A 27516-nucleotide genomic window follows, 5' to 3' on the forward strand; every position below is an offset into this window, starting at 1 on the left:
TTGCAAGATCTCTTTTTTTCCCCGAGAAGTTGAAATTGACTGATTGATTGAACCTTTTTTTTTTTTTTTTTGCACACAGCAGCGGAGGCCTAAAGCAAAAAGGTTTTATAAAACCCAGCTGAAGGCCTAGGACTGGGGCGATGGCACGCGTGCCCACAGAGAGGGCTCTGAATGCCGCCTCTGGCACCCGTCCCATAGCTTCGCCACCACTGGTCTAGATATTTGATCTTAGCTGCCTCCTTCATTAATTTTAATTGCCTCTGATTGTTAAGAGAGTAGCTGCAATTGTTCAGTTAGTCACACGGTTGTTAGGCAAATCTGGTTTCCCCATTGACTTGTGCTTATCAGAATAGGGGGATCACACAGACCCCAGGACACCCAACCGTCATAAATACGAACCAATTGCCAAGCGTCCAAATTTTAATCATGTGACCCTGGGGATGTCGCCAGGGTGACCAGTGTGTAAAATGGTCCTAAGTCATTTTTTTCCGTTGCTTTTGTAACAGTCACTAAACGAATGATTTAGTGACTGTTGAGCCCCTTTTCAAATTGAGCCCCTTAACAGCAGATTCTGGATCCCCCTTAATTTGTTTAGGCACTTTGGCTGGAAGGAAAGTTAGTAGAGGCAGCCGGGGGGTGTTTAAGATGCTAGTAGGAAGCCACTCACCCTACTTTGTGACTCCTCTCTTCTGCTCCGTTCTCTCCTTCAGGTCTACAAACGGGCAAAAGCGTTGGACCAGTCTGACAACGACATGTCTGCTGTGTACAGGGCCTACATCCACTAGGCTATCCTCTTCTCATTGTTAATACTATGATTAATTATAATGATGAATACTGGGTTTTAACTCTGGACCAGTCCATCTTTGTCTCTCTCCTCCTCTCCTTTCTCCTTACTCCCACCTACTCCCCTCCCCTTTTTTTTCCTTTTTAATACAAAACCTCTTTTTTTTGAGAGCTGCCACAAGGACAGTTGCTACAGTATGCCTTCCTGTGTCATCTGCAGCAGCAGTAGAAAGATTGGACAACACCCCTTGGGAGTCATAGAATGGAATAGCCCCCCCTCCCCTCAATAATGCTGCTTGGCTTTAATCCCAGTTCTCATTGTATGTGTGTCCCTGGATATGGATGTCCCTTTACCTGGGTGGTTTTGACAATTGGGGTGGGATTCTGGCACACCTGTGTTTTTTTTTTCCTTGGAGAAAAAGATTAGAACAGTAGATGTGAGGGGTAAATTAATATAGCGCCTGGCCATAGTTCCCTAACAGAAAAAGAACAGTTTGCATCCAGGCCTTCTCCATGGAAACAGCTTTTATAAATGAGAGAACCAGTCTTTTATTTAATTCCAATTCAAAATGAGTCTCTGACACGTAGGATGTCTCTGCAGGCTCTTAATTCCCAAATGGTTTATCTATTCTGACCGCATTTGTAAAATGATTTGACCTGCCTGTGCTTCACAGAATAGATTTGTAGAGGGCATTTAAAAAAAAAAAAGGTAGAACATTTAGAGTCTTCTTTCAGGTTCATCTTGGAGAATTAGCACCCTGAATGTACACATCTTTGCTCCTAATATTTGCAAGGATGATTTGGTCTTGACGAGTGTTGCCCGTTAGTCAGGGGAGAAAAAAAGATACTTTGATATAAAGAATTTGACTTCCATGTTTTTCTTTCTGAAAAACGGAAGATACACATAAGGTGAACTAGAAATCCTGCTTGCAAGTAATGTAATGAAAGATTCAGCAAGCTACAAACTGATACAGCTTAATACTTTGTTGAAATAACAGAGTAATCTTAGAATACCGAAGCGCATCAGCACATTCCAACAGAATTGTGATGCTTTTTTCAGTGTCAAACGTCAGTATTAATTTTGAAAGAAAGCCCTTTGCTCAAGCTTGGAATGCATACATCAGAAAGGGTTGGAAACAATTCTGGGTTCATGCAGAGACTTTCACATTTGCATAAACAGCTCAAAAGCTCAGCACCCAGATACCGAGTCCGCTTCATTGTGCATTTCAGACTGATGAACGTCTCTTGCCAGTATTTAAATTTTCACAGTGCAAATGTGACATCCATCCCTTTGAACCTTGGGTTGATCTCCAAGCAATCTGGATATGCTGGCCCATTCTGAGTGCAGGTGCAGAAGATCCAGAGTTTTAGTTGATATATTAAAAGTTTTAGTTGATATATTAAAAAAAGTAGGCATAAGCATACTCTGCTCTTGCTACAGCACATACTCCTTATATAGTTTTTTTTCCTCTTCTGTGGTACTGACAATCCACCTTAAAAAAGGACGTTAGTTTTTGTCCCTGTCCAGGGGTTTCTTAGCTCCCAATAGCTATCTGCCTGCTTTTTCCCACAGTGAAGTGTATCTTGTTAATGGAAATGAACTCCTTATGAGTAAGTGAAGCTTTTAAGGACAACCAGTATCTGTCAGGAGGAGCAAATGAATCTGGGGGGAGATGACCTTACTCAGGATGGTTGTTCTTTAGGCAGTAAATTACACCAGGAAGCTACTCTTCCAAAGACCTTCTAAAGCAGGGACGTCCAAAGACCTATGGACTTCAGCTGCCAGAATTCCCCAGCCAGCATTGTTGGGGAATTGAATTCTAGGAGTTTGAAGTCCACAGGTCTTAAAGATTGTTAGGAAAAGGACAGGGAGACCCTTCTGAGATTTTGTGAGAACCTTGCAGTCCGTGAACAGAATGAACAGAAATAGTTCCCAGAATATTTTATTTTGCCTCCCAAGAAAAAACATGCAAATGGAACTAGGAATTGCAACTACAGTATAAGAGAACTGCAGCGTCTTCCATTCAATCTATCTTGTGGTTTTTCTGTCAGAAGAAAGATCTGAAGGGTGCGGTCACTTCTGCAGGACTGCACAGTTAGTGATACCCCAAGGGGGAACAACTCAAAACGCTAATAAGAGCTTGGAACTGCTGGCCCATTTCATGTCTTTTTTTTTTTTAGAAGGACACCCGTGTTTTCTTTCATTTGCAGCCAAACAGTTTATGTAAACTGGGCTTTGCAACATCCAATTTTATGGGTCAAAGCATCCATTAGTCTACCAGTTTTACATTGCAATATATTTGCTGGTTTTAAGGTGCCATGGGACTCCTTTCCTACTTCGTCTTTCTGCTCTGAGAGCCAGCTTTGATCAATTCTTGGTTGGGGTGTCCTTAAATTTGACCTGGCAGTGGCACAGGAGGGGAAGCGTTTGTTACAGGAGAATACGATGGAACTGGCTTAGTCATTGTTGTCTTAATATTGTTGACAATACTGTAAAGTTTCTTTTTTTTAAAATGGGATTTCTGTTTTAGCAGTTGCTTTTTTTTGTTGTTCCCTCCTTTTTCAAGATAAAATATATTTACACTTGTGGAGAGCTTGTAAGAAAAAAAAATCTGTTTCTTTTAATTCCTTCTCCTTTGATGAATGATCTATAGGTAATTAAGGTTGTGAATTTTTTTTTTAAATTTTTGCCTTGTTTTTAATTAATGTTTTGTCATTGAGATAGGATGTGTGGTGATGATTAAATGGCAAACACAGACAAAATCATTTTTTTTTTCTTGTGCAATTAACAAAGCTACTGGCAAAAGGAAATAAAACCTTTCTTGGTAACACAGTGCTGCTTGTTGCTCTAAAGTATTCTTCTTTCCTAACTGCATACTTTGGGGGAAGAATTAGAATACGAACCTCCCATTCCCCAAACACAAAAATGGTAATAGATGCATTAGTCAAGAGTATAAATTTGTGTATAACTTCAAGGATGAGGGAATGGAAAAACTTTGGAAAGGATGAATGCCATTAATAAAAGTAAAGAATATACTGCAAATTTGAAAATTTGATGGTGAGACCAGGATGTACGGAGATTGGTAAAAACTCCTGTTTAATCATCAATTACAGTGTACAAACCACAACAGCTGGGGTTCTACCACACACCAGTTTCCTTTGCAATGACAACTTTGTAGTTTATTTTAGTAATATTGTTTGAAAATATATAAAAAAAACAGAAAAACTCTTTTAACATTTGAAATGAGATGGAAAGAATTGAACTGTTTATTTTACAGGGTGGCTAGGAAGAGTTACAGAATTGACTTGTTGACCTTGTTCTTCGTCTAAGTGGTTATATTAGAAGAAAAATGAGAAAAATCTCCAGTATTTATGTATTTATTTATAAACATTAGAAAATAAAATCATTTGCTTACTAAATAATTAGCTATGTTGAATAACAGTGCTTTTCTCTATTTTGTCATTTGTTCTTAAGCCAACACACGAATTAAAAGTGGAGGTTTGAATACAGCAATATGCTTACAATTGGTTCACGATTATTCAGATTTCGTTTTGGAAATGTGTGCGCTTTTAAGGAAGTGATGTTTGAAATAATTGAAGGAAAATACTGCCTTCGTAATACGAAAAATACTAAAGAGGGTAAGCATAGATGAAGGGAGGAAAATCATTCTAGCTGGGTATTTTCTGTTTGTGAGTCTCATTGAGAATATAAAATATTGACTACCTTGTTAAAAATAGAAGCCAAAGGATAATCATATGTATATATAAATGTGCTTATAATAAAAAGAAATAGAAGGAAGCCTGGCATTGCAGACATTTCCGTCCTTTAGGAATAACAACCGTCTATAAAAAGGAGGAAAATCAAAACAGCACCGAACCTTACTGCCAAAAGATTATATCAAGGATTTATTTATGCTGTGTTTTAAGGATGCTAAAAGGGATCCGCATCGCTTCAGTGTTTGCACATCACGCGAGTAAAACGGAAGTGGATGCAAGAAATCACACACACACCCCTTTGATCTATGCCAGGACTCCTTCCGAAGGGGTTGAAGCCACGATTTAACCCAGTTTCGGGCTTAAAGCAGCCAAATCAAATCTAGCAGTTCAGCGAGCAGCGGTGCCAGCCGGTTCCGCAATGGGGCCCGGCCAACCGCTTGCAGCCGGTGCAATTGGGAAAAGGCAACCTCTGCTTCCCCGGGTGCCGCAGAGCATCTTCCGTCCCTCCCAGGCTTGGAGAGCCCACGGCGCCCCATTGCATTCGGGGGTCCTCCGGCTCGGAAGCCCACAAGCACACACACACACAAAAACGCACACACAGAGCTAGGCACGCTCGCGCCGGACTCCCCTCTGCAAAGCCCTTGTGGGAGGAGCCTCCGAGGCGGCTGGGCGGGCCCGGGCGCGACGCGCGACCAATCAGGAGGGAGAGGGGGTGGGCAGCCAGCCAACGCCTCGGCGCTCGGTAGCCCGTGGCGCTCAAGCGGCGGCTTCGGCGACGGCGAAGGGGATGAGGATGGCCGCGCTGGCGAGCCCGGCCGAGCGGGCCGTCTTGGTAAGGCCCAGCCGCGGGAGTCCCTGAGGGAGACGTGCGGGTGTGACGAGGGAGCGCGTGACGTGACGGAAAGCGAGGGGGCGGGTGACGTCACTGCCCTGCGCGTGACGTCACCGGCGAGAGGGCTCACGTCGCCTTTTTTGGGGGGCGTCGGCGCTTCCAGGAACGGCCTCTTGGGGCCCTTGGAGGCCTCGCTACACCCCTGCGAGGTAGGCCGGGGCGCGCGAGAGATGGGGGAGACCGGGTTGGCTTGGATCTGGCTTGGCTGCACAAGCCGCAGGTGCTTTGGGGCAGGGGTAGGCAACCTTGGCTCTTCTATGACTCGTGGACTTCAACTCCCAGAATTCCTGAGCCAGCTATGCTAACACAGGAATTCTGGGAGTTGAAGTCCACGAGTCATAAAAAGAGCCAAGGTTGCCTACCTCTGCTTTGGGCTCCGGCTTTGGGGTCCAAAGGACCAACCCTAATTTGAAAGGGGAGGGTCTCTCGTACTTGGGCTGCTGAAATATGGGCGACCACCAGGGGGCAGCTGAGCTCCCCCCCTTTTTTTTCTGGTGCCCCTTGGCTGCCACCTCTGGGTCCTCTATGGCTTTGCCGCCCCAAATCCAGAGCTCTCTTGCGCTCCCACCCGAGTCGTCATATTGTAAATCGTAGTAGTCCTCGACTTACGACCAGAATTGAGCCCAGCGTTTCTATTGCTAAGCGAAGCATTCATTAAGTGAACTTTGCCCCATTTTATGACTTTCCCTGGCACCGTTGTTAAGCGGATCACTGCCGTTACTAAGTTAGTAAGACGGTTGTTAAGTGAATCCGGCTTCCCCCTGGACTTTCGGCGAGGGGGTCAAGGAGAGCTGCTATGGTGTAGGGCTGGGGTCCCCAAGCTTGGCAACTTTCAGATCTGTGGACGTCAACTCCCAGAATTCCCCAGCCAGCATGGCTGGCTGGGGAATTCTGGGAGTTGACATCCACTGGTCTCAAAGGTGCCAAGGTTGGGGACCCCTGCCCTACACCATAGCAGCTCTCCTTGACCCCCTCGCCGAAAGGGAAATGTTATCTCACAATGCCAGTGCAAGATTGGGAGACCCCGTCCCACCCTCCCATAGGCTCTTTTGTCAGCTCTGGTGTGGGGCAGTTGGAAGCATCAGCCAGGGATGGATCATATAACCAGCTGCTTCCCAGGCTTTGCACAAGATAAATATTGCACAATATCTTCCTTTTTCTCCATCTTCCCCGGCTCCCACCTATTAGTACTTTTCAATCCTTTTGGGCTGAGCCTGTGCCCTCTGCCGTCTGCTTTTGTGGGCTGGAGGGTGCCATTCCTGTGCAATCTGCTGCTGCTCAGTCTATGGGAAAGAGACATGGAGTGTGGGGCTTGGAAACGGAGGAAGATGACTCCGTGGAAGCGGGTGGATATTGCATTGAAGTTACATAGAGCTGTAAATTAGAAGCCCTACTGTAGAGAGCCGTCTACATCAGTACATGACTGATTCAGCAGAGACCTTAGAACTGGCCAACGGTGGCTTCAGTTATAGAGCCATCTATTCAGTCTATGCATTGCATTTTTATTTGAGATTCCCTTACGCCTATATGTATGCAATACAAGTCTGCTTTTCTCATCAACAGCAATCCTGTAAGGTAGGTTGGTGTGAGAGTAGAATTCACAGTCTCCTGGCTTCTAGCCTTGTGCTTTAACCACTGGATCAAACTGGCTCTGTGTTTCAAATCTAAGTTGCTGGACGTATAGGTAGAATCTCTGACGCCGGAATAGAATAGAGCTGGAAGGGACCTTGGAGGTCTTCTAGTCCAGCCCCCTGCTCAAGCAGGAGAACCTATACCATCTCAGACAAGTGACTGTCTAGTCTCTTCTTAAAAACCTCCAGTGATAGAGCACCCACAACTTCTGGAGACAAGCTGTTCCACTGGTTAATTGTCCTCATTGTTAGGAAGTTTCTCCTTAATTCCAGAGTTGTTTCTCTGGTCAGTTTCCAACCATTGTTTCTCGTCCTTCCATCTGGTGCTTTGGAGAATAGTTTGATGCCCTCTTCTTTGTTGCAGCCCCTCAAATACTAGAATACTGCTATCATGTCACCCCTATTTCTTCTTTTCTTTAGACCACTAGCCAAACCCAAGTCCCGCAGCCACTCTTCGTATGTTTTAGCCTCCAGGCCTTTGATCATCTTAGTTGTTCTTCTCTGAACTTTTTCCAAACTCTCGACATCTTTTTTGTGATATGGTGACCAAAATTGGTTGCAGTATTCCAGGTGTGGTCTTATTAGGGTTTTATAAAGCAGTAATAATACTTTGTGTGATCTTGATTCTGTGCCTCTTGTTTATACAATCCAGGATTGTATTAGTTTTTTTTGGCTGCTGCTGCACATGGCTGGCTCATATTCAAGTGATCATCCACTAGGACTTCCAAGGTGCCTCTGACAGTTGCTATTTTTGAGCCAGGTCTCACCCAGTCTGTCCTTACGCCTTTGGTTTTTCCTTCCTAAATGTAAAACTTTGCCTTTCTCCACATTAAAATTCATTTTGTTGGATAGGGCCCATTGTTTAAGTTTGTCAAGATCTTTTTGGATTCTGAGCTTGTCTTCTGGGGTGTTGGCTATTCCTGCCAGTTTAGTGTCATCTGCAAATTTGAATAAATCCATTAAGCTTTTTAAAACTGCTCGGAAACTCTCTTTTTATTCAGTTAACAGGATACTATGGCAAGGCATACGATTATAATTTTGTCCAAGCTCATCTTTGGTCTTAGAGCAGGCTGGTATCGTTAAGGCAAAAGCTGTAGAAAATGACTTTTCTGTTTGTAGGCTACACAGTATACTGTAAAATGTAATTAGGAGAGGTCTTTCATTATATTAAATTGGGGTAGCCTAACTTAACATTCTTGTCTAAATTACTCAAGGCTCTTCTAACAGACGTCCTTTGAGTATTTGGAGGGATTTTGGCAAGTCCTGTGTACACTTATCTATTGCTGTCCAAAAGTAGACAATGAAGGTATAGTTCGCTGTTGTATTTGTACAGACAATCCTTGTTTCCTACAGATTAGGAGAGGAGCTGTAAAAATTGGCCAGAAGCGAAAGCAACTTATTAAAATAATTCATATGAAGAAAGAACAGTATAATGAGTGTTGAAGGTTTTACGAGGAACTTATTTTTCTCCTGCCTACAGGAACACAAAACGATTTGTTGTTTTTATCTTCCTTTTTTAAAAAAGATCTTGGGAATTTTTTTATTTTTCATTTTCCAGTCTTACCTACATCATGGGATATTTTTTTTTTTTTTTGCAAGTTTCTCATCCGGGTGTTAATCAAATCTGAATCTGATTTTTTTTTTTTAAAGCAGGTTCTGTCTTAGGGAAATAATTCCAAACGCCTCATTGATGGGTTATGGTTACAGGTAGTCCTTGACTCACAACCATAATTGAGTTTGGAATACGGTCATAAAGTGTGCCACTTCTTAAGTGAGTCGCCAAGTGACCACACCCCATTTTATGACCTTTATTTTACAGTGCCATGAAGTGAACCAAGTGGCTGTGGTGATCATTAAGTAAATCCATGGTCCGCAATGGGCATTTTTTTTTTCAGACACAGGAAATAAACGTCAAGGACAAAGTAAATGTTCCCATTAAAAAAAGTTGTAAATTATAAAAACCGGATTGCTGGGACAATGGCCAAGCACCCAAAATAGGATCCCATGACTGCTTTGGGGGGGGGGGTTTAGGGAGGGACCATGGTGAATTTTGACTCAGGGTTGCAAGTAGCCTTGGGGAAGGTTCATCAGTTGAAGATTACCTGTATTTTCTCCCTCTGCTATGTCATCCAAGACTGCAGCCTTGTGAATGAATATGGGCATATAAGTTAATGATTAAAGGGATGTTTAAATTGTCAGGGATCACAGCCTTCTTGCAGGAATTTATTTCTCTTTGCTAGCTGAAGAATGGTGAAGGTGCTCTTGGAAAAAAACCTGGCTAAAACAATCCCATTGTCCTTCAAGAATTTCTCAATGCCCTTAAGCCAGCTGTCCTGGGTAGCTTACAGAGTCCTTCCTAGCTAGATGGCTTGTTTTTGCTGTTTTTTTATAAATATTTTATTAGATTTTATAAGGATAAAGGGGAAGTGGGGTCAATAAGGGTATATAACAAGGGGTGACAAACAAAAAAAGTGAGACCAGGGGAAGGGATATATACAGTAGTGGGGATGTCCTCCACAATAAATCAACACTTCAACAAGAAAACCCGTCTGGGTATACGTAATCAATCATAATAATTAATTTAAAATAGCAATACTTAATATAATATTACTAATATATATTACTAATTAATTGTAATAACTTTAACACATTAATATATTATTGGTTATGATTACTTATTGTTAAAATTACAAATTAAAAAAAAGAAAAATTCATAGGAATAAACATGACATTTAAATACAAAATATCACTTATCCCAATAAGTTTCATAACCTTTTCTCATTCTATCGTGTTGCTAACCATTGGTAAAATTTATCCCATGTTTTAAAATCGATTGAGTCTTCTTTCTCTTTCATTTCTAAAGTTAATCGGTCCATTTCTGCACATTCAAGTATTTTTCTTCTTATAATCTGGTCAGATGGTAGATTTGAGCAAATGCTATTCTCGCAGCTGTTAATACGTGTAATATTAAGTACTCATTCTCTTTTCCATAATTAGATCCTAATATTTCTAGCAAACACAATTCCGGTTTAAATTCTATCTTAATTTTAATCATCTTTTCTAACCACATATGGATCTTAAACCAAAATTTCTTAGCGTTAAGGCATATCCACCAGAGGTGATAGGAAGTGCCTGGTTTTTGTTTACATTTCCAACAGATATTTGATACGTTTTTAAAGATTTTCTCTAATCTAACTGGTGTCATATGTAGATGGCTTGTTTTTGATTCCCATTGCTTTCTGAGTACAAGAAGCCTTTGCCTTACGACCACAATGGAGCCCCAAATTTATATTGCCAAGCAAGGCAGTTGTTAAGTGAGTTTTGCCCCTGTTTAGGACTGTTCTCGCCACACTTGTTAAGTGAATCACTGCGGTTATTAAGCTAGTCACACAGTTCAGTGAATGTGGCTTCCCCCATTGACTTGGTTTATTTGAAGGTCGCAAAAGGGTCACAAAAGGACCCAAGTATACTGCAACCGTCATAAATACATGTCAGTTGCCAAACGTCCTAATTTTGATCACGTGATTCTGGGGATGCTGCAGTGATCGTAAGTGTTTAAAAACGGTCCTACATTGCCGTTGTAACTTTGAAATCGTCACTAAATGAATGGTAAGTCGAGGACTACCTGTAATACCTTTGGGGGTTGTTAAATGTGCTTCTCCTAAGTTTACCAAACCTCTTAGTCCAGCAGTTCTCAATCTATGGGTCGCGACCCCATTTGGGGTCGATCGACCATTTCACGGGGGTCGCCAAGCAAGGCTGTCCGCCATTTTTTTTCCACTTTTCCGGCAGGTGCCTTACCTCCCTTGGGCTGGGCCAGCTGGTGGCCCAGCCGGTGGTCGGCCTGCTCCGTCTCTGCCGCTTGCCAGCTACGCCTCGGCCGGCGAAGGGGGCGGCACCACGCATGCGCGGCGCTCCCGAGCAGGAAAAGTCCTCGACTTACGACTGGTTTGGAAGTCCTCGACTTAAGACCAGTTTAGTCCTCGACTTATGACCGGTTGGGAGTCGCAGCATTAAAAAGGTTGAGAACCACTGTCTTAGTCAGACGAGATGCATTTTAATTTCAGTGCGTGCATAGCCCGCAGCTAAATTTGGTCCCTGTGCAACATTAAATCTCATACCTATTCAGTGGCATCTTAGGAAAGCTTTTAGCCCCTTGTGGTGGGTGTATTCCCATTTTTGAAAACGCTTTGCAGAAAGGGGCAGTGATAATGTTGGTCTCGCTCTCTCTTCAGGAAGAAGAATTTAAATGGCTTTTACGAGAGGAAGTTCACTCCGTCCTTCGTCAGCTGCAAGAGATCCTGAAGGTGCTTACAAAAAATTATTATTCTTCCGAGGATCATGGCCTTTTCCTTCCAGACTGGTGTGTCATTTCCAAGGCCTCCATTTGGGAGGGCTTTTTATTTGCCGTGGCCTCGGCTTGTGGACCGCTGAAATGGTGTGCAGCTATTCGAATTTGAAGCGGGACCTGGGTGTGCTCGTGGTACCTCTCTTAAATAGAGCCATACCTTTTCCTGGGCTTGCACAATCGCTGTGAAGCCCTAGGAAAAGACACACTTGGGCAAGGAGTGACACATCTATGGCTGCCTCTTCAACAGCTCCTCACCTCGAATCGCCTTTTTCTTGGGACTGCGTAGCTTCTGTGCCACCCTTGGAACGGGATGGGACCACTCACCACAGCCAATTCGCTGCAGGACACCGCACCCCGGGACAATTCCAACCAATACAGAAATTAATTGTGATAGAAGCATAGCCAATTATCATAAAACCAAGTCAATCTAGAATACAAGAGTTGCAGTCGTTTTGATGAAAACACGATCACCCATCATAAAAGTAACGCGTGAAATGTCTAATACAGGGTTGAATGGTCCACAGTGAGTTGTGCTGCAGTGAGTTGGCCCAACCGACTTGTTCTAGACACACACACACACACCCCGCCCAGGAAAAGGCACGGCCTTCCTTTTTTAAGGACAGCTGCCTGCCGCCTCCTTGCAAGGATCCAGAGACCAATGCATTCATTCCTAATTGCCTCCACTGTAATATTGATGACAGGGTATCAATATTATGGCCGCTGGTTAGAGCTACGTATCGATTTCACCAGCATGCAGAGGATCAGGCCCAAGTCATAAGACAACACAGTGAAATCCAATCGAGTCCAGTTCTTTATTTGCTTACACTTAATAGACCGAATCTTGCTAGATTGAAGCTATAACCTTCTAATCTAACAGGTATATATATACAGTAGTGGCCAAAATTGTGGAAACTCTTTGGGAAAAGTGTATTTTTTGAGGTCTGATGGGTAATAACACCACTTTTTTGGGGGGGGGAGTAGTACCCTAAAATTATATATCAATGGAAAGATAATTTAATCAAGAATGAATGCAACAAAGTTTGTTCAATTATCTCTACTGTATTCTATGAAAAGCGATAGCCAAATAACCAGAAAAAGGAAGCACAACTTGCTTAGGTTGATCTCAGGTAGCTTTCCTTCATCTGATTGTAGCCAATGAGCATGAGAGAGCCAATCAGGTGTCATCTTGTTTTGGCAATGAGCCAATCAGATCACAGTAGGATTCAGTTAATGATGTCATGTATTAAAGCTGAGAGGAGGGCATTGGTCAGTGTGTTATGTGATCGCTATCAAGTTGGTTGGGTTTTTTTTGTGTTCTTTCATTTAGTGAGCTTGTAAAACGTAATAAAATTAAAGTAATGGTGCAAAGAGTTGACTGGTTGCCCAGAAAGAAATGTAAAATAGTATTATTAAGTGAACAGGGCTACAGTTACAAAGAAATTAGAAGAAAAATGGGTGGAAACTTAACCAAAAATGGCATTTCTACTGTACACTTTTCCCAAAAGGTTTCCACAATTTTGGCCACTACTGTAAATCCTGGGAGATCCTATGGTGTGACTATCCTGAATCTTTTTCTCGCTTTCCCCACGGAGTTCTGGAATGTGCACTTTCTTGTTTGGGTCCTTCTCTGGAATGGGCTGCCCCCTCCCTGGGAAACCCTCAGTCTTCTTGCTGAGATTCCCTCCCCCCCCCCCCTTTCTCCTGCTACACATTCCATCACATTGAGCCAGGATGCTTAGTCCAGCATGAAAGTCTTGCTGGAAAAGGATCCCTAGATAGGAACTAGAGCTTCATCTCTTAAATGTGGCTCGAAAGCATCTTGAAAATAATTGGGGGGAAAAGATGTTTTCAAATGTAGCCCCTCTCTGCTGCTCTTTACAAATTTTCTCCCAGGATGGCACGACCGCCTTTTACAACTGCCACGTCATCCTGAGAAGGACACGGCTGCTTTAAAGAGATCCAAAGAGGCTGTCTTTTTTGATCTTGCCTGCTTTGAAGCTGGACTCTTCCCCCCCCCCTTCCTTTGCCCGCTCTATCGTGTCCGGGGGGGGGGGGGCTGGGCAAAGTTCCTTGGCTGGAATTTCTAAGCAGACTACTAATAATTTATTTACAGTATTGATCTGGCGGGCCTGGAACATCTCTGAATGTGTGAGTTGAATTTAACTTGCAGACACTGTGAAGGTTGCTAATGGAAGCAGGGGCTGGAATGGATGATTTGCTTCATTTTTTTTTTTTCCTGCAAACAGCAGGATGTTGCTTTCACTCTCTTTGACTGGGGGGGGGGGGGAATATTCAGAGCTGCTAATGCCTCTGGCCCTGAGCCTCTTCCTTTCCTTTCTCACCTAGGAGGCTTCTCACCGCTTTAATTTGCCAGCCAGCAGCTCAGAAGGGCCCGTGAAACAGGAGAACTTTATACTGGGCAGTTCCAAGTAGGTATCGGCCTTGAATGACCAACTTTTTTTCATAAGCAGGAAGAAGAGAGAAGCTAGCTGGAAGGGGAAGGGAAACTTAGGGACTGTTTCCCAAACAGTTCCCTTTTTGCTGCACCCTGAATAATAATAATAATAATAATAATAATAATAATAATAATAATAATAATAATAATAATAATAATAATAATAATAACAACAACAACAACAACAATAATAATAATTATGGATCATCGCACAGTCAGCCAGATGTTCAGACTGGATTTGGCATTTTGTCTACCTATCGAGTCCTTACCCAGGACCTGGGATAGGCAGATGTGGATGTTTCACGGTATTACAGATATCGTCGCAGGATGGAAGCAGTTCCTAATAAGGCTGCCTTTTGCAATTGACTAATAGCGAATTTGTCAATGCCTATGGTGTTCAAGTGGTGCTCCAGTTGTTTTGGGATTGCACCCAAGGAGCCTATGACTATTGGTACTACCCTTGCTTGCCTTTGCCACAGTCTTTCAATTTCTATTTGTAGGTCTTTGTATTTTGTTATCTTCTCCAGTTCTTTCTTGTCTATTCTGCTGTCTCCAGGCACTGCCACGTCCACTATCCAGACTTTGTTGTCTCTCTTATCGACAATTGTTAAGTCTAGAGTGTTACGTTGCATCATTATTATTATTATTATTTGCAAAAATTGGGCTGAGCAGCATTCTCTGGGTCAGGAGCCACCATTCTCCCCCCAGGCAGCTGGAGAGCAAATGCCGAAGATCAGGGCTGCGGGTTTGATGCAGTCTTCTCTAAAAAATGAAATGAATTCCCTGTGTGAGAAGCCTTTCATCTCCTTCCTGCGTCTGGGAATTGGTTAAGCAGAACATTCAGCCTAGCGGAGATGATCAACCAGCTGCAACCGAAGCCTGGCAGCCCTTTTATTTTTATTTTTTTAACTGTATTCAAGGCAGCGTGCGTTTCATCACCAAATCCCTCACCAGGCCTGAGATTCACAGTCCCGTTGTGAAAACAACAACACACAGCTCCTATCCCCGAGCTAGCCCCAGTTGCTAAATCCGATTGATCCTGCTTGGATGAGAATCAACCTCTCTGTGCCTGATTGACTGCTGGTGCCCCCAAGGCTGGATGAAACCGGAAGCTCCCAAGGTCTCCAGATGGCTTCAGAACCCATTTTGTATCTGTTGCGTTTGCTTGTGTGCAAAGCAAGGGACAGCTGCATTGTGTTGCCCCATTAATTCCCTGTCTTTATTTCAGCGTTGACCAGGTGAAAGGAGTCCTAACTCTCCAGGGTGATGCTCTGTGTCAAGCGGTGAGTTCAGTGCAAGCTTTAACAGAACAGAACAGAATAACGGGAGGGACCTTGGTGGTCTTCTAGTCCAGCCCCCTGCTCAGGCAGGAAACTCTATACCACTTCAGACAAACGGTTGTCCAGTCTCTTCTTAAAAACTTCCAAGTGTTGAAGCACCCACAACTTCTGGAGGCAGGTTGTTCCACTGGTTAATAGTTCTCACTGTCAGGAAATTTCTCCTTAGTTCTAGGTTGCTTCTCTCCTTGATTAGTTTCCACCCGTTGCTTCTTGTCCTGCCTTCAGGTGCTTTGGAAAATAGCTTGATTCCTTCTTCTTTATGGCAACCCCTGAGATGTTGGAATACTGCTATCATGTCCCCCCTTGTCCCTCTCTTCATTAAACTAGACACCCCCAATTCCAGCAGCCTTTCCTTATATGCATTAGCCTCCAGTCCCCTAATCCTCTTTGTTGCTCTTCTCTGCACTCTTTCTAGAGTCTCAACATCTTTTTTACATCGTGGTGACCAAAACTGGATGCAGGATTCCAAGTGTGGCCTTGTAAAGTGGTATTAATACTTCACGAGATCTTGATTCTATCCCTCTGTTAATGCAGCCTAGCACTTATTGGCTGAATAGTGACTGGCCATTGAGGGGGGGGCTGGGAGGTGGGGAAAATTTTCTGTATCTTTTGAATGCGGGAAATTTAGTTCTAGCCTGACACTACTGCAACCAACATCTTTTAGTAAAAGAACCGATCACTTCAGCCAAATGGAATCCAGGGTCTTTCTTTCCTAAGAGATCGGACTGGGTGAGGGTGGGGGCAGGTCTGACACTCTCATCTTCCTCCCCACCTCTTGACAAGCCATCAGATCTCTGGCTTGGTCAAGAAGATCAGCTAAACAACTAACTCTCTGGCATCTTTTGTTCACCTCAAGCCTGTTTTTCTTTTTTTTCTAAAGAAAGAAGAGGTGCTGTCTTGCGAATGCAGCTCAGGAAATATTTCCAGCGTTCTTTGCTTGATATCCAGCACACACCCAGCACTTTTATTTGTTTTGTTTTGTTTTATTCGTCAAATGTTGGAATTTGCTTTTCCCCCATTGGAAATTAGGCGGGAGGGAGAATGCCTGCTGAACCTGGAATTCTGGAAAGGAAGCTTGTGTGATCTAACAGGTCTCTGCCTTTCCTTTCCCCCCCCCCCTTCTCCTTTTAACAGGACATTAACCTGAAAATGCCCAGAAATAACCAGTTGGTGCACTTTGCCTTCCGGGATGACAAACAGTGGAAACTCCAGCAAGTAGGTTTAACGCCTTGGTCTTTGGTAGATTTCTCTTCCTGTTGAAAAGAATTGAGGGTCTTGGTTTGGGGGGGGGGGGGGAATAAAAAATACCAAGAGAAAAGAGAACATGTGGACTTTCCAAACTTGCAAGGATTTTCCAAATTACTCTTAGCTTCCTTCCCTCAAATGCTTTTTTCAACTGCCTACCCAAAACCCAAATTCTGAGATACCATTGTGGGTTTTTTTTTTCTCAAAACCAAGTTGTGAAGATGGGAGTTCTGCCTTTGAAATATCGCATCGATGAAAAAAAATCAATCGAAATTGGGCTAGTTGTAGGAACCACGGAGTTTTAGACTTCTCTAGTAAAGAAACTCCAGAGACGCTTTGTTTTTTTATGAAGGGAAATGTTGACACAACACCTCTCCGTTTGTTATCCTGTACATAAGAGAGAGGTTGACTTGTTTCCAAATCAGCCAGAGGGCAGCTGTATCCTGCTCCAGTGGCCTCTAACCTCATTAAAATTGCCTGTATTGGTTGGGAACACTTAGGCTTTGGAGAAAGCCATCCTGGTCCAAAGGGTGCAGTTTGGGTACCTTGCGATAGCCATCAACTTACAACCACAACTGAGATTGGAAAATTCACTGTTAAACAGTGTGGTAGTTAAAAGAGGCATCCTGTGATTGTTATTTGCAATCTTCCCTGATGGATTCCCATGAACTTTGCTTGTGGGAATCCAGCTGGGAAGCTTGCAAATGGAGATCAGTTGACTCCGGCACGGTGCAACCATCATAAAGGCAAGCTGGTTGCCAAATCTCTGGATCCTGATCACAGGGGAGGTGGGGGGTGGTAAATGCAAGGACCAGTTTTTTTTTAATTAAAAGTTTTATAAATTACAATATAAACCCACCCATCCCCTCCCCCCCTCCCCCAGTTCCCAGAGCTGATTACAGGGTAACAAATAAACAAACATAATCTAACTAACATAAACCAACTAAACTATCAATCAAAACCATAATACACTTTAACTCCTTCTCAAAACCAATATTCACAAATTAAGACGGCAATAATAATACAATTAATACTATTAATAATTATCTAAAATCTATTCAAAAGCAAGGTAATACTTTTCAGTTTCATACTTCTTCTGAATATAATCAGTCCATCTTCTCCAAACCATAATATATCTTTCTTGTGAATGATCCTTCAAATGGGCGGAGATTTTCGACCAGTTTTAAGACACTTTTTCAGTTGCTAAACGGATGGTCGTAAGTCGGGGACTCCCTGCTTAGAACACCCTTCAGAGTGGTTAAGTTTACAATCCAGACCAGACGGAAGGCTGGGAATCCTCCCTTCTCCCGTGTTTGATACGTTTGCTAGTCCTGCTTTTTCACTCGGGGAACAAAAATCCAGAGCTTTTAAGGAAAATGCCCGTCTCTCTCTCTCTCTCTGGAGGGCACGGTTTGGGGAGACAGACGTAGGGCTCTACCCCAAATGTGGGACTGCCCTTTGAGTTGCATTTAAATCAGCTAATTGAAAAAATGCATGCATCATTTGAATCCGGGAGCAGGGTGGACAGACCCCTAGACAGCTGTTCTTTCAATCTTACTGTTCAGTTGGACATTGTTCACAGCCGGGGAAGAGACGCTGCTAAGGAAACGGTCAGATAAGAGACTGCTTAGCCCACAGCTGGAGAGCGGGTGGGGCAAAAGGCTCAGAAAGGACCCTACCTGGTTTCTTGGCTGCTCTGATTTAAAAAAAAAAAAAAAGCACAGTTTATTAACAAGGGCAAGGCCCGCTGCTTTAGAAGAGTGAGGAAAATCCTCAGGGACGACTCACACCCTGGTCAGCACTTCTTTACTCTCCTACCATCGGGCAGGAGATATAGAAGCATAGCCAGCTGTGCCAACAGGCTGAAGAACAGTTTCTACCCATGGCTGTCAGACTCCTGAATGGGAAATAACTCCATGTAGAAGGCCAGATCCTGAAGTTGAAACTCAAGTACTTTGGCCACCTAATGAGAAGGAAGGACTCACTGGAGAAGAGCCTAATGCTGGGAAAGATTGAGGGCAATAGAAGAAAGGGACTACAGAGAATGAGGTGGCTGGATGGAGTCACTGAAGCAGTAGCTGTGAGCTTAAATGGACTCCAGAAGATGGCAGAGGACAGGAAGGCCTGGAAGAATGTTGTCCATGGGGTTGCGATGGGTCGGACACGACTTCGCAACTAACAACAACAACAACAACGATAGACTTGCGGGGCCGGTGCATTGTGCAATAAGTTCACATGGTGTAATAAGATTGTGTGTTTGTTGTCATTGTGAGTTGTGATGGGGGAATGCACGAAGGGAGGCTCAACCAATCTCATTGTACACATGTACTTTGACAATAAAGGATTATTATTATTATTATTATTATTATTATTATTATTATTATTATTATTATTATTATTATTATTGATCATCGCACAGTCAGCCAGATGTTCAGACTGGATTTGACATTTTGTCTACCTATCGAGTCCTTACCCAGGACCTGGGATAGGCAGATGTGGATGTTTGATGGTATTACAGATATCGTCGCAGGATGGAAGCAGTTCCTAGTAAGACCGCCTTTTACAATTGACTAATAGCGAATTTGTCAATGCCAATGGTGTTCAAGTGGTGCTCCAGTTGTTTTGGGATTGCACCCAAGGAGCCTATGACTATTGGTACTACCCTTGCTTGCTTTTGCCACAGTCTTTCTATTTCTATTTGTAGGTCTTTGTATTTTGTTGTTGTTGTTATTATTATTATTATTATTATTTGGTTTCTTTTTCAGATTCAGGATGCCAGGAACCATGTCAACCAAGCAGTCTACCTGCTTACCAACCGGAGTGCCAATTACCAGTTCAAGACGGGATGCGAAGTTCTCAAGGTGAGCCAAGGGCTCTGCTCCCACTGCTCAGACCAAGGTCCCTTCCAACTCTTGTTGTTCTGTTAACTGCCTTGTGGAGTTGATTTCCTTGTCTGGGTGATCTTGGAAGGGAGTGGAAGGGGGGGGGGCTGACAGCAACCCCAGTTCCAACTCAACCTAAATAAGACTCTGTGCTGTTTTTGTTTTTTTTTTCCTTTGCCCCAGCTGATGGACGCTGTGATGCTGCAGCTGACACGAGCTCGGAACCGGCTCACCACTCCTGCTACTCTGAGCTTGCCAGAGATCGCCAGCAGTGGACTCACGGTGAAATTGGGGTGGGGTGAGGTGGGGGACCTTTAAGAGGATGAGAAAATTGATATTGGGACTGCTGGCTGGACTACATTAAAACGCTGGGTTTGTTTTCTGCTTTTCTCTCCAGAAAATGTTCACTCCAGCACTGCCCGGAGATATCCTGATCAACTTCTACATCAACCTAAATAAGCTCTGCTTAACCGTCTACCAGTTGCATCCTTTGCAGCCCAGTTCCACCAAGGTATGGAAGCAGTAGGGGCCTCCCAGCCCCCCCCCCGACGCTTGGCTATCAAAAGCGGTCCTCGGCTTATAACCATTTTCGTTTAGTGACCATTTGAGGTCGCAGAGGCCCTGGGAAAAGCGAACCGTGACTGTTTTTCACACGACCGCGGTGGTGGGATCAAAAATCCGGGCGCTTGGCAATCGGTTCAGATTTATGACGGTCGCAGAGTCCCAGAGTCAGGTGATTCCCCATTGGCCACCTTCTGTTAAGCAAAGTCAATGGGGGAAGCCAGATTCACTTAAGGACTGTGTTACTAATTTAACAATCACAATGATTTCATTTAAAAGCTGTGGTAAGGAAGGTGGTAAAATGGGGCAACGTTCACGTCACAACTGTCCCACTTAGGAGCAGAAATGTTCATCAGGCTCAGCTGTGGCCGTAAGTCAAGGACTCCCTGTATTGTCTATTCACAACAGCTCTCTTTGGTCACCCTCAGAGAGGTCAGTGTTGGTTCCAGTGCCCAACAACAGAACACCCCGCCTTCATGCACACACTAGTTCTTCAGTGTGGCCTAAACTCTGGGGGAGATTGTGGGCTGGTGTGTTTTCAAAAAAGAGATCATTGATTCTTAAACCAGACTGACAAATCATCACCCAACCTAGAAGAAATTTTCAGACAGTGAGGACAATTAATCAGTGGAGTAGCTTGCCTCCCGGAATTATTTTTAGAATAGAACACAGCTGGAAGAGTCCTTGGAGGTCTTCTAGTCCAACCCCCTGCTGGAGCAGATGACCCTATGCCAGGAGTAGGCAACCTTGGCTCTTTTATGACTCGTGGACTTCAACTCCCAGAATTCCTGAACCAGCCATGCTGAGGGGAAAGGGAGAGGTTTCCAAGCTGAGCCAAGCTGGCTCGGGAATTCTGGGAGTTGAAGTCCACGAGTCATAAAAGAGCCAAGGTTGCCTACCCCTGCCCTAGAAGAAGAGAATGACCAACCAGTTCTATTATTGTCAAGCCCATGGGTCTTCAGACTTGGCCCTTTTATGACTCGTGGACTTCAACTCCCAGAATTCCTGAGCCAGCCATGCTGAGGGAAAAGGGAGAGGTTTCCAAGCTGAGCCATGCTGGCTCAGGAATTCTGGGAGTTGAAGTCCACGAGTCATAAAAGAGCCAAGGTTGCCTACCCCTGGTATAGACCCACACCCCTACATAGACACAGTCCCCTGGACTGTAAGGCGATCAAACCGGTCAGTCCTAGAGGAGATCCACCCTGACTACTCTTTAGAAGGCCAGATCCTGAAGTTGAAACTCAAATACTTTGGCCACCTAAAGAGAAGGAAGGACTCCCTGGAGAAGAGCCTAATGCTGGGAAAGATTGAGGGCAAGAGAAGAAGGGGACGACAGAGAAGGAGGTGGTTGGATGGAGTCACTGAAGCAGGAGGCGTGAGCTTCAATGGACTCCAGAAGATGGTAGAGGACAGGAAGGCTTGGAGGAACGTGGTCCATGGGGTCGCGATGGGTCGGACACGACTTCGCAATTAACAACAACAACAAGCCTGCAGCTGCCTAACAGCCAGAGAAAGATGCTCACAAATAGAGATGCCTCTCTAAATTACCAGGCTGTAAAAAGAGACGGTAGCAGGTTGGTACGTTCATAACTCTCAGACTTGCAAGATTTTGTTATTGTAGGCTCACAATAAAGCCAAATTAGCACATCTGGTCATACTTCCTATCTGGTTTTCTTGGAAAAGCTGACACTGGATGACTCTGAGGCACAACTCTCTCTCCCATTGGCTACTCTCTCTCTCTCTATTTCACAAGATTTTGGGTGGGTGTGGAATGGAGGAGGGAGAGAACTGAGAAAGCCAGAAGCAGCAAAAACGATAGTGTGGGACTACATCCAGGATTTGCATTAAGCATGGTCTGCATTAAGCAACTTCAGAAAGTGAGCGGTAGTTCCCCAGCTTGACAGAAAACCAGATGTGCTGCTTGACTCAAGTCCCTTTCATTCTGTAAGAGACAGCCTAGTGCCAAAGTGATTGCCCGGCATGAGGGAAGAGAAGATGCAGCTTCAGCCATGAAAGTTCACAGGGGGTCTCTGAGCCAGCCACCCCTTCACCCCAATCTGCTTAGTAAGGCCACATCTGCAATACTGCATCCAGTTTTGGTCACCGCATTACAAAAAAGATGTTGAGACTTTGGGAGAAAAAAAAAGTGCAAAGAAGAGCAGCTAAGGTGATTAAAGGCCTGGAGACAAAAACGTATGAAGAATGGTTGCAAGAATTTGGGAATGGCCAGTCTAGAGAAAAGAAGAACTGGGGGGGGGGGACATGATAGCACTATTCCAGTATTTGAGGGGTTGCCACAAAGAAGAGGGAGTCAAACTATTCTCCAGAGCACCTGAAGGCAGGACAAGAAGCAACGGATGGAAACTAATCAAGGAGAGAAGCAACCTAGAACTAAGGAGAAATTTCCTGACAGTGAGGACAATTAACCAGTGGAACAGCTTCAGATGTTGTGGGTGCTCCATCACTCGAGATTTTTAAGAAGAGACCGGACAGCCACTTGTCTGAAATGATAGAGTGTCTCCTGCTTGAGCAGGGGGCTGGACTAGAAGACCTCCAAGGTCCCTTCCAGCTCTATTCTGTATTCTCAGGATTGTTGGGGGGGGGAGAAAAACAGGAGGAAGGAGTAAATTGCCTTTAGCTACTCAGCTACAAGAGGGAGGCTACTTGGGCGCTAAGTTCAGAATTACATTAAGAAAATGAGACAGGTTATCTGGTGACACAGCAGCTTCTCCTCACATCTGGGCAAGGCTATATTGAAGCCCCAAGATGGTGGTTTGCTGGGAATGATAGAAATTAGCACACACACCCCCCTTGGAGTAGGGATTTGAGTAGGAATTACCTGTCCTGTAGAGAAAATCCTACATAGTTAGTAGAAGCTGAAAAGGATGACCCATTATCAGCCAATCATTCTGTCTTCTGATCTATTTCCTGATTTTTTTTAAATTTTATTTCTGGTTCTCACAGCATCACTTTGATCCCTACAGAGATTAAATAAGATGATCTTAATGGAAATACGCAAGATCCATTGCTTGGGGGATGAGGGCTGAAACATTTTTAAGTCTGAAAGAGATAACATTCGGAAACAGCTCAGACAGACACCTTCCTAATGCACTGAACTATAAGCAGACAAGACAGGTACAACAAAGTCAGATTTTTCAAGATTGTGTTAGTGTAGCCCAGTGGTTCTCAACTTGTGGGTCGGGACCCCATTTGGGGTCGAACGACCATTTCACGGGGGTCGCCAAACAACGCAGTCCACCATTTTTTCCCCCCTTTTCCTTAGCTGGGCTACTCCCTTTTATTCTATTGGCTTTTGAAAGCCAATAGAATAGACTCTCCTGAATAGAGTCTAATTCTATTGGCTTTCAAAAGCCAATAGGAATTGTCCAGGCTGTCTCTGCCCTGCTGAGCCTGCCAAAAGTCCCATTCTGCAAACGGTGCTACACCAGTTGAGTAGTCCTCGACTTACGACCGGTTGGGGGTCGCGGCATTAAAAAGGTTAAGAACCAATGGTGTAGCCAGTCAGAAGAAAAGCAGTTTTAGTCTTTCTGGTTTACCTGACCACAGCACGACCTAGGCAGGATTTCCATGCAAAACCTGAATCCCTAGAAATCCATTTCTCTGACTGATGGGGGGTGATTTCTACTTTTTCAGAATTTCCGCCCAGCTGGAGGGTCCATCCTGCATAACCCCGGGGCCATGTTGTAAGTACCACTGCATCAGGTGGAGAGCTTGCCTTGATGGCAGAAAGCCAATGTTTTCTCCCTGGGTTGCTTTCCCGACAGCAGAAGCCTCTTTTTCTCCTCCTCCAGTGAGTACGGAAACCAAAGATATGAAGTCAGCCACGTGCACAAGGTGGAGTCTGTGGTGCCCTGGCTGAACGATGCCCTGGTTTTCTTCACCGTCTCCCTGCAGCTTTGCCAGCAGCTCAAGGATAAGGTGAGGTGAAGGGGGGGAAATTGTTGAAGGATGTTTTTTGCTTTCCGTGTGTGTGTGTATCAACAACCTAAGATATGCAGATGATACCACTCTAATGGCAGAAAGTGAAGAGGAACTAAAGATCCTCTTGATGCGGGTGAAGAAAGAGAGTGCAAAAGTTGGCTTGAAACTCAACATTAAGAAAACCAAGATAATGGCATCCGGCCCTCTCAATTCCTGGCAAATAGATGGGGAAGAAATGGAGGTAGTGACAGATTTTATTTTCCTGGACTCCAAGATCACCGCAGATGGAGACTGCAGCCAAGAAATTAAAAGACGCTTGCTCCTGGGGAGGAAAGCTATGGCAAATATAGACAGCATTCTAAAAAGCAGAGACATCACCCTGCCAACAAAAGTGTGTATAGTCCAGGCCATGGTTTTCCCAGTTGCAATGTATGGCTGTGAAAGTTGGACCATAAGAAAGGCTGAACACCAAAGAATGGAGGCCTTTGAACTCTGGTGCTGGAGAAGACTCCTGCGAGTCCCCTGGACTGCAAGGCGATCCAACCGGTCAGTCCTGGAGGAGATCCACCCTGACTGCTCCTTAGAAGGCCAGATCCTGAAGTGAAAAGTCAAGTACTTTGGCCACCTAATGAGAAGGAAGGACTCACTGGAGAAGGGCCTAATGCTGGGAAAGATGGAGGGCAATAGAAGAAGGGGACGACAAAGAAGGAGGTGGCTGGATGGAGTCACTGAAGCAGTAGGTGTGAGCTGTTGACTCGTGCTCGCTCACTCGCTCGCTGTCCACTCCGACTCGTGCTCACTCTCAAGCTGTCTGCAGCAAATGCTGCTTCTGCAGCAAGTTGCTCCTTTTATAGCCTCTCACCTATTCCCAGACTGCGCATGCGTGGAGAGGAGGAGGGAGCAGCTTGGCCCAGCAATGGCTCGTGTGCCACCAGAGACGGCTCCACGTGCCACCTGTGGCACGCGTGCCGTAGGTTTGCCACTACGGTCCTAGGCTGTAAAGGAGACAAAGGGGAGCATGGTCCTTGCAGATTTGCAAGATGGATGGTGGCTTTGTGGGGGTGAAACAGATAAGAGTTATAACCAGATGAGTTCATTGTACTTCGTTGTAAAACTGTATTAATAGCAAGTCTGAAAATACAATCCTCACCTCCTCACACCCACCCCCCAGTGTCCTCTACAACCCAGAAACTAAAGAGGGTCTCTTCTGAAACTATTGCTCTTCCCACTATCGACTTGCAGGCTACACTGTCTAATATCTGACCTTTCCTTGGCAGTGTCTCTTTGATGGCTCTCCCAAGGTCTTTCCCCACATACCATTACAAGGTATAGTAAAAAAAAAAAAAAAAGTCCAGACGGTGTCTGGGATCGTGTGATCAACACCCAACCTGTACACATACACACAGGTGGAGCTTTGGTTGCACCAGACAGCCGTAATTGTGACTTGGTTGACGAAACCCTGCAGACACCCCTGTGTAAAGCAGCGTCGTATGATTATGAACTGTTGCAATGCAAGAGGCCGTTGGTCTTGTCTTCACCCCCAAGCTCTCCACTTACCAGTCCCTTCCATCACATTGTTGATTAAAAGTTGCCGAAACAGATGGAAATTGCGCTCGGGAAGAGAGGCGATGCTGCATCTTTGGCAATTTAGCCTGCATTTTTAACATTTCCTTGTCTAGTCCAGTGCCACAATGTAGAGGAACAAAAGACCTCTTCAGAAAAAAAACAAGATTCTTTGCCTAAAAACAAAGCAGTACTTCCTTTTTTGGGAAATGTCAGTCGAGGATACGATTCCCCCATTGCAGATTTGACTCTGCTGAAGAACTGGAGCTAATTACCCATCACCCGCCCTCTTCTGACCTCCTTTTGTGTTCTTTTTTTCCCCCCCCAGATTGCTGTGTTTTCCGGCTACTGGAACTATCGGCCCTACTGATCTTCCTGCAGAGTGTGGTCCGGTCAGTTTCAGCCATTCTCTCCCCGTGAAGATCTCATAATATAAACTGTTAACCTGTGAAGAACATCCCAATTCTGCCACTCCATGGGTAGTAGCTGACGGGCAGGAGGCAACATCAGTGTCTTTGTATTCAGAATGTCATTATTTATTAGCACTTTAGAAGTACCTTCATTCCTTTCCATGGGCATCAAAGCCAGGCTGAGCCAATAAACACTGATCAAACTGCACCCCGTTCGGGGGAGGGTGGGAAGGTTGTTACAAACGAGTGGGGATGAAGAGCAGCCTTTGCTGACCTGCATTGGGCTTGTCTCAGAAAGACCAACTATGGGGTGGGTCACCTCTTGTTCCTCCCTTGTCATGTTTTGGGTTTTGTTTTGCCTCCCGCCTGCCCTTTCTCTAGCCTTTTGCACCATTGTGATACTTAACTTCCATAAGTGAAAGCGTTAGTTAGAGGGACACCTGGTTTTTTTGGTAGTAGGTCACCCCCTATTTCTTAGAAGCAGATAGACACTGCTGCTTCATCAGGTCTTCCAGAGAACCTTTGCTGCCCACCAAACAGTAGAAAAGACCAAAGTGGTCTTGCTAATATAACAAAGTTGGTTGCTGCTAAACATACGTGAATCCTAATCCCTGCTCCTAGTATTGTGTGTGGAATAAACCTGTCCGGTTCTCGTGGTTCGTGGCTTGGTGTTTTGGGAGAAGAACCTTTGACAGAGGATTCTTTGGGGGAGAGGTGGTGGGACATGCATGAGAGATGAAGAGGAAAAGATGGACAAATGGAACGAATTTCTGTTTGCTCCAGAATGGCTAAATTCAGTCCTGGACCAAAATAACCCAGAAGTTAATTTTCTTGACAGGGAAGGATCCAGGCTTTTTATCCATACTGGTTGGTGTATTTTAATCACATGTGGATTCTCCCCACCCTCTGTTGGGTCTGTCAAAGCTTGGATGGAGGGGGAGGGGAGACATCAAAACAAGCACCTTTTCTTCAGTCGCTTTTCAGCCATCCAAGTTTATTCAACAACAGTTCGAAACTTAAAAAGATTCGCTGCAATCGGAGATTACATTTTACACTGAAAATTAAGACATTGATCTTGAAAAGTAACAAATCTGGGAGGTTAGAACAAGAAGGTATAAATCAGTGGTGTCCAATCTTGGCAACTTTTAAGACTTGCAGAGAATTCTGGGAGTTGAAGTCCGCAAGTCTTAAAAGCTGCCAAACTTTGAACACCCTTGGTACAAAGCATCCTGAACTGATAAAAACATTTTCAGTATTGCAAGGAGAACAACGTTGTACAAAGGTGTTACAAGGTCTGGGCTGATTCTATAGAGAAATCTAGGACAATAAAAACAGCCGGCTCTTAACATTTTGTGAGTTGTATGTATTCCTTTGCTATTGGCACTTGATGGAAATGAGATGGCCAAAGTAGACACCTTGTGACTGAGGCTCCATTTTTAAAGCACATATTGACAGATCCAACTAGTAGACCACAAGATGTTTGCAAGCCTTTGCAAAGGAGGATTATCATTGTTCATGGACTATGTTAGCTCTCTCCTTCTTACTAATGATCAGAAGCAGCCGATAGTTGGCAACGGTGAGACTTCTTGAGTTGTTCTCCCCAGCTTATGGCAGACAGACATGGACTGAGAATCATCATAGGAGCATCTAAGCCTCTTGAGGCTCATCTGTTGTGAAGTTTCTTCAAGAAGAAATCTGATTCTTAACAACAAATTCCAGCAGAGCAGAGAAAAATCAGTAAAGC

At 44.3% G+C, this 27516-nt stretch overlaps 2 protein-coding genes across 7 annotated transcripts in view; both read left to right on the forward strand.

The window, feature by feature from the left end:
* Positions 1 to 4220, forward strand: part of GLYR1 (glyoxylate reductase 1 homolog) — a 40441-nt gene extending 36221 nt beyond the window's left edge. For all 6 annotated transcript variants that reach the window (XM_039349821.1, XM_039349822.1, XM_039349823.1 and 3 more), the window contains one exon: positions 711 to 4220. In XM_039349821.1, the coding sequence (XP_039205755.1) occupies positions 711 to 785 (75 nt within the window). In that variant the 3' untranslated portion in view covers positions 786 to 4220. The remainder of the gene's footprint in view (positions 1 to 710) is intronic.
* A 996-nt stretch (positions 4221 to 5216) lies between these two features.
* Positions 5217 to 27367, forward strand: ROGDI (rogdi atypical leucine zipper). Its single transcript, XM_039349827.1, has 11 exons — positions 5217 to 5332; positions 11259 to 11330; positions 13721 to 13803; positions 15058 to 15112; positions 16304 to 16384; positions 19180 to 19275; positions 19480 to 19578; positions 19694 to 19807; positions 23512 to 23561; positions 23670 to 23796; positions 25691 to 27367. Exons 1-11 carry the CDS (start codon positions 5288 to 5290, stop codon positions 25730 to 25732), a joined length of 864 nt encoding a protein of 287 aa, XP_039205761.1. The 5' UTR covers positions 5217 to 5287; the 3' UTR covers positions 25733 to 27367.
* The last annotated feature ends 149 nt before the right edge of the window (positions 27368 to 27516 follow it).

This window comes from Crotalus tigris, unplaced genomic scaffold (assembly GCF_016545835.1).
Source record: "Crotalus tigris isolate CLP2741 ecotype Arizona unplaced genomic scaffold, ASM1654583v1 scf7180000018301.7375997, whole genome shotgun sequence".
Classification (NCBI taxonomy): Eukaryota; Metazoa; Chordata; class Lepidosauria; order Squamata; family Viperidae; genus Crotalus; species Crotalus tigris.

Coding starts and splice junctions, on each gene's coding strand:
- ROGDI (XM_039349827.1), top strand. CDS start 5,288: ATGAGGATGGCCGCGCTGGCGAGCCCGGCCGAGCGGGCCGTCTTG. Junction 5,333..11,258: donor CGGCCGAGCGGGCCGTCTTG/GTAAGGCCCAGC, acceptor CTCTCTCTTCAG/GAAGAAGAATTTAAATGGCT. Junction 16,385..19,179: donor AACAGTGGAAACTCCAGCAA/GTAGGTTTAACG, acceptor TTTCTTTTTCAG/ATTCAGGATGCCAGGAACCA.